The sequence below is a fragment of the Primulina tabacum genome, chromosome 14, assembly GCF_025594145.1.
Source record: "Primulina tabacum isolate GXHZ01 chromosome 14, ASM2559414v2, whole genome shotgun sequence".
In the NCBI taxonomy this organism is placed as follows: domain Eukaryota; kingdom Viridiplantae; phylum Streptophyta; class Magnoliopsida; order Lamiales; family Gesneriaceae; genus Primulina; species Primulina tabacum.
The window spans coordinates 27,913,232-27,920,202 of NC_134563.1; the positions used below are offsets into that span (position 1 = coordinate 27,913,232).

Consider the following 6,971-nt stretch of genomic DNA (forward strand, 5'->3'; position numbering starts at 1 on the left):
CAAATGATCACCCATCTATATGAATAGACATCTTCATGTTCTTACCAATGAAACATGACGTTTAGAAAACATGATCTTTTTCCTTTTTTATGCGCCTGTTTCAACTAGGAACATGTTTAGAATATATGGTACGCTTCGTAATGAATTTCATGATCTTAGTTGATATGCGAACCTCATGATACCTATTGTATATTTAAGGACTTTATTTATACAGCTTGCATTAGTATGCATATAAAATAAATATCATTATTGGATAAAATCGTAAATTATTATTAAATTAAAAATTGTTTTTACATAAGAGTCAATAAAACTCATGTCACAAATTGGCTCGCTCAGCATTTACTCTAACACATCTTACACCTATTTTTCAAATTTAGGGTGAAGTTTTACATTAGAGATTCTATTGTGAGAACCACCATCTCAATACATAATATATATATATACACCAAAATCAAAACTCAAGCATAAAATTTAATTGACAAATACCCCACTATCATTGCACTATTACATATATATTTGATTAAAACTTAATATTCTTGCACACACCATGCACATTCCTAATTGTTGAGTTATAATAATTGTTGAGTTATAACATCTCGCATTACATGTGGTGGCTGTGGCAATTGGCATTTCTGTTTGGAAGAAAAGTTTACAATTCAATGGAGAAATTAATCTTCAACTTTTACGAAGAAAAAAGTCAATCCCACGTATAATTGGCTTAATTCCCCCTTTATCAGAACCATCTAGGACACTCATACCCCCCTACCCCCCCCCCCCCCAAAATAAACTTCTTTAGCCACTTTGCATTTACTTTCTATGGATGATTTAACTTTTTCGGAGTCATTACAAAAAGCAAATAAACTAAGGAATTTCCAGCCATTAAAAATTTTCTAGCGTTGACTTCAGACCAATAACAGGTTCCTATTTATAGTCAACCGTCAAACTAGAGTCAATAATGCTTGGCCTCTCTCTTAAATGGTTTCAACATCTCTATCTCTACCAATAAAACATTCAAGTCTCATCAACCTTAAGAACCATGTTTTGAGAGAAACTCCGGAATCTGTGTACATTATGCATGGGAAAAAATGTGGCTTCCGAATTCGAATGGGAGTACTGCTAATATCGGGAAGGGTGGGCGAAATGGCCTGGTTGCATTAGCCATAGATAAGGATAAAGCGAGCCAACATGCACTCAAATGGGCAATTGGGAATCTCCTTAAAAAAGGCCAAACCATCGTATTGATTCATGTCATCAAGAGATCGTCATCAGCTTCACGTGCGTAATGGTTCACAGTCCGTCGACCATTTCGTCGTCTCATTTTGTTATTCACGTGTTTTATAGTTCATTCTCGAATATTCTTCTTGGTTACCTATTATATTTGTGGATGCATGCTTTCCCTCCAATGGTACATTAAAAATATTGTTTAAAAAAAAGAATTAGGCTAAATATTTAATATTCATGAAATTAATCGAGCTCCTTAATGAGATGTTGCTCCAGGATAATCTCACCAAGTACCAAGCGTAACGGTCGTTCAGGCTTGAATTAGATTGATTTTATTACAATCAAATCGCAAAAATATTATGTAGTATTTCTATACCATGTATTGAATGGGAGGTTGCCTTAGAAAAATATATGAAGACACGGTATGTGCTTCTGGTTTCAATCATGTCAACTGCTATGAATAAGCATGTTTTCTTATACATAAACGCAGATGGTAATAACCATTACACTAATGATCTCAATGGTGCCACAAATGCCAACATTCAAGTTCTTGACCATCAAACCAAAGAGTTGTTCCTCACCTTCCACTGCTTTTGTGCTCGAAAAGATGTAAGCCGAAATTGTTACTAGTTTTTGAGCATCTGCACAATCTTTAAGGTTATCATATATTTCATGATTCTCTTCCATAGATACAATGCTTTGATGTAGTGCTAGAGGACACCGAAATAGTTAAAGGCATAACAGAGTACCTCGCACATGCTGCAATCGAAAACATGGTTCTTGGTGCATCCCGCCATGGATTTATCAAGTAAGGTTCTCAATTTCTATACTTAGATTAAAAGAAAATAGTCCTTTGACATTCTTAATTCTATGATATTGCAAACATTCTTGAGTAGTTATTAAATAACAAGCATTTTTTTTCCCGATAGGCGGTTGAAAATGGTAGACATTCCTACTTGTGTATCGAAAGCGGCACCAGATTTCTGCACTGTTTATGTTATCTCGAAAACGAAGATCTCGTCTGTGAGGAATGCTTCTCGTCTCGCACCATTCACTTCCCCACTTAAAATTCAAATTATTCAAATGCAAGAGCAGGCTTGTGGTGATATGTTCATTGATTTGCATCCGAAGCGTCTGCCTAGTATGAAAGGTTCGTAGTTTTTTTGAGTCATATGTAATGTTCTTTTGTTTCGTTTTCTACCCTGTGAGGAGCAATTGTCGTTGCTATCTTGTGTAACCATCTATCTGCAGTGAGTGCTGAATGATTTAAAATGGCAAGCGTTCAGCCTTATAGGTTGGTATATCAACCAATATCGTGTGTTTTATTTTCAGTTATTACAAATTGAGCGAATAGCGATCAAAACATAATATTTGGAATGCTGCATGATTTAAAAATATAGGTTACTATCATCAATCATAGTTTTCGATATAACTATAGATATTTGAGTTTATTTCTCGCTTAATAAAATGTGATATATGTTGAACACGTGCAGCAAGGAGGACAGCAAGCAAGGTTGCAGTTGCAGACACTGATATATTCAAGTAATACACTTTTTCAATCATTTTTTGCCCAGGAATCAAATACCTTATTCCATGTGCCTGCCCTGTACAGTTTTGTGCATAATTCAAAATCTTGATGAAAAATTTTAGATTCTTGGCATCTATGTGACGCAGGTCACCATTATTAAGAGGAAAAGGGTACACTGGGAAGTTGCTCAGGGAACTCACAGAATCCGATACTGACATATCATTCATAAGCTCCGATAGGCCAAGCACGGATCGAATGTCTAGTGTAATATCCGATGGCATAGATTCTGGTAGAATATGTCGAGTGTCGACCAGCTCAGAAAGTAGTTTTGGATCAATGCGCTCGGGCACTGAATTTTCAATGTCCTCCATTGAAAGTGTGAGCTACATTATATTTTATCGATTCTTGGTGACAAAAGATTTGCACATTTTTGTTGTCTCATAAAATGGTATTCCTATACAGGATGATGTGGAATCTGAGATGAAAAGGCTGAAGCTTGAGCTGCAGAAAACCATGGACATGTATAGCACGGCATGTCGGGAAGCTTTAACGGCAAAACAAAAGGTAGTACATATTAGACTTTGGGGGATTCTAGATTTTGAAACTAAATTTCGGATCAAGGGCAGATGCTCCATCACAGATTTTGAAACTCCCGTAATTTGTAAACAAACCATTATATTTTCTTGAAACAGGCTGTGGAGCTTCGCCAATGGAGAGTAGACGAAGAACGAAGACTAGAAGAAGCTCGGGTAGCAGAGGCAGCAGGACGACTGATTGCTGAAGAAGAGAGAGCTGAGTACAAAGCGGCATTGGAGAAGGCTCAAGCTGCTCAGAGAGTTGCTGAAATGGAATCCAAAAAGAGAGTCGATGCCGAAATGAAAGCCCTTCAAGAAGCTGAAGAGAATGAGAAGGTAGTGACCATATCGACATTGAGATACAGAAGATACAGCATTGAAGAAATTGAAGAGGCAACAGAGTATTTCACGGAGTCGCGTAAAATTGGTGAAGGTGGATATGGACCAGTCTACAAGTGTTACCTTGATCATACACTGGTGGCGGTTAAGGTCTTACGCCCCGATGCTGCCCAAGGAAGATCACAATTTCAGAAAGAGGTAAGAAGCTAATTTCGAAAAAAAAAAGATTCTCCAAAACTTTTTTGTGCATCAACATTTGTTGTTAATTCAATGTAATGTAATGCAGGTTGAAGTTCTTAGTTGTATGAGACATCCAAATTTGGTTCTACTCCTTGGAGCATGTCCTGAATACGGTTGTCTAGTATACGAATACATGGGAAACGGTAGCTTGGACGATTGTCTCTTCAGGAGAGGAACTACCCGTGCCCTTTCATGGCCGTTTCGTTTCAAAATCGCGGCGGAGATAGCCACAGCCCTACACTTTCTTCACCAGACGAAGCCCGAGCCTTTAGTACATCGTGATCTCAAACCGGGGAACATTCTTCTCGACCAGAACTACGTTAGCAAAATCGGCGATGTTGGACTGGCAAGACTCGTCCCGCCTAACGCAGCCGATGGTGTAACACAATACCGAATGACATCAACAGCCGGAACATTCAGCTACATCGATCCCGAATATCAACAAACCGGCATGCTCGGGGTGAAATCCGACGTCTATTCTCTTGGGATCGTGCTTCTACAAATATTGACGTCAAAACCGGCGATGGGTTTAGCTCATCAAGCGGGCCAGGCTATTGAGAAGGGGACGTTAGCCGAGATGCTCGATTCGTCTGTCCCTGATTGGCCTCTTGAAGAGGCCTCATCCTTGGCAACGATGGCTGTAAAATGTGCAGAACTGAGGAGGAAAGATAGACCAGACTTGGGCAAGGTCGTCTTGCCGGAGCTTAATAAATTGAGGGAATTTGCTGAAGAAAACATGGCACATTTTCTTGTGGCCGGGGCTGCTGCTCCATGCCCAAATCACAGCTGTACTTCCAAGAATTTGGTTAGTTTGTCTTAATCATTACATTCAAGAAACATGGTTGGTTAACAATATGCAAATTATTCTTTTGTAGGAAATCAAGAGCGATCCTCATGTGCATTTTCAGCATAGCGATCCAATTGCCCGTTCTACTTCAACGTCTCTACCTGGGAAGCTATCTACAGGTATACATAAATAGGAAATTATATCTTATTTGACATTTTTATTCACGTGCAGAAGTGAGTGTAAATTTGCTTGTTCATATGTATTTGATATTATTTCGCGAGAAAGAGATTTAGAAAAATTATATTTTTTGTCATATAACTTGTATGTTTTTTATATTTTGATCATTCTATCGGCCAATTCACATTTTTAGTTCACTTACTTGATATATATATATATATATATATATACATATTTCAATTTTCCCTAGTCAAATTTTATATATTGGCATGCATAAAAGAGATTTATTAACTTTGCTTTATTTTTAAATTTTTTGACAGAAACTACCGAATGATATATTGGGGTCGGATGCTTGGAAGACAATCAATAAACGAGGAATCGTCAGTTCACTTAGTTGACAGTGAAGCTCGGGCTAAAATGCTCTGAAGCTTATTATTTAGTTGTATATATAATTACTATGTAACAATTTTTTCTTTCTACTCAAATCTTTCTCATAATTTTAATTAGCACTTTGGAAAAATATATACTTTTTCCATAAATCCCCTGCAAAAAACATAAGTGATTTGGATGAATATCAGTTTCAAGATTTTGAAATTATTACTACTTTTTGTCTCGGGTAATGATTATTTATTATGTATTTAATTATTTTATGAACATAATTCTAGCTATCTGTAAAAGAATTTTAAGCCTTGAGTGCAATTCGTGGAAGGAGTTGAAGATTCTAATAGTAGTAATATATATAAAATAAAATAAAATATATATTAAACTTGATAAAATGGATAAGAAACAAAACTTGAAACTCAAAAGTTCTCAAATAGTTAATTATATTTGACTCTAATATGCTAGCATTGAAGTACTAAATTTTAATTACTACCATATAAGCCCCAATAATTAGTTAAAAGAAAAACTGTAATCCTCTCGAATAAAATATTGGTTAAGCATATTAAAGCTTGGTCATTTAGAAATTTTGGAAGAAATTATTGTGTTCAGAACCACAGAAACAAGATCGGACCCTCAGAACAGGATCAGAACCTCCAAAGAGAGTTCGGACAAACGAATCCGTAAAAGAACTGAAGAACTAAATTGAACTGACGCAACTGAGAGTTCGTAACTGATCGCGAAACCAAAGAGGACTTATTGGACTTAAATGAATTAAAAACTGAAGTAAATTGACTAAAATTCTTATAAGTATAAATAAGTCGTAAAAGTGATGATTCGAAATTTGATAAACAGATTGAAGATCAGAAATGAAGACTTCGCAAAACTGAACTGAAATGACCTAACTCAATTGAATTGTTCAAACTAAGAAGACATCAGTTAAAACTAATGTAGTGCAGCTGAACTGGTCAGTCGACAAGTTTGACTCATGATCAGCTAGCCACGTTATCAAACTAATCAATAAGGTTAACAGAGCACAAACAGATGTTGTATCATCTTCACACCACACACATGTCACGCACAAATTAGGTGAAGTTATCTGGAACACGTTGATTGGTAGTTCAGTTCGACTAATCCAAGTCTGGGTTTCCAAAAGACTAATCATTTCAGGACCCAAATAGATTTGGTACCGAAATTTATTTATTATTTGTGATTGTAGGTTACAGGTAAACTGACCAAAGATTCAGTCTGGTACTTGGACAGTGGATGTTCAAGGCACATGACTGAAGATGCAGATTTAATATCACAACTGGTCAAGTATTCAAGTTCCAAAATCAGTTTTGGAGATGCTTCACAAAGTAAGACCGTGGGTAAGGGTAAAATTTTCCATTGTAATATTATCATTGATGATGTCTTACTTGTGGATAATTTGAAATATAACTTGATTAACATTAGTTAGTTATGTGATCATAACTATTTAGTTGAATTCAATAGACATACATGCACTATTAAAAATGCAACCGGTGATATCATAATGACATGAAATAAATGTGGTAACACATATAAAGTAATTTGGAGCAATCAACCTAATGAACCAATTTGTTTTGTCGCTTCAAATCAATCTAATAACTGGTTATGGCATAAAAGATTAAACCACCTTAATTTCAAAGCCATTGCACAACTGAGCAAACACAAACTAGTAACTTGTCTGCCAAAGATTGAGTTT

At 36.1% G+C, this 6,971-nt stretch overlaps 1 protein-coding gene across 2 annotated transcripts; it reads left to right on the forward strand.

Annotated features, from left to right (window-relative positions):
* The first annotated feature begins 1,026 nt into the window (after positions 1 to 1,026).
* On the forward strand, positions 1,027 to 5,389 carry LOC142525599 (U-box domain-containing protein 52-like). Of its 2 annotated transcripts, none has more exons than XR_012815103.1 (11): positions 1,027 to 1,275; positions 1,712 to 1,830; positions 1,911 to 2,029; positions 2,151 to 2,371; positions 2,715 to 2,763; positions 2,896 to 3,127; positions 3,212 to 3,313; positions 3,442 to 3,861; positions 3,950 to 4,691; positions 4,779 to 4,869; positions 5,188 to 5,389. XR_012815103.1 is itself a non-coding variant. In XM_075629923.1 (11 exons), exons 1-11 carry the CDS (start codon positions 1,086 to 1,088, stop codon positions 5,199 to 5,201), a joined length of 2,316 nt encoding a protein of 771 aa, XP_075486038.1. In that variant the 5' UTR covers positions 1,027 to 1,085; the 3' UTR covers positions 5,202 to 5,389. The 2 variants fall into 2 exon arrangements, 1 of the variants encoding a protein (XP_075486038.1); XM_075629923.1 differs by having other exon boundaries at positions 3,950 to 4,708.
* The last annotated feature ends 1,582 nt before the right edge of the window (positions 5,390 to 6,971 follow it).

Bases quoted from the DNA above. Each gene is read 5' to 3' on its own strand.
- LOC142525599 (XM_075629923.1), top strand. From the start codon at position 1,086: ATGTGGCTTCCGAATTCGAATGGGAGTACTGCTAATATCGGGAAGGGT. The intron at 1,276-1,711 runs GTGCGTAATGGT...ACATAAACGCAG, and splicing joins GAGATCGTCATCAGCTTCAC to ATGGTAATAACCATTACACT. The intron at 1,831-1,910 runs GTAAGCCGAAAT...TCTCTTCCATAG, and splicing joins GCTTTTGTGCTCGAAAAGAT to ATACAATGCTTTGATGTAGT.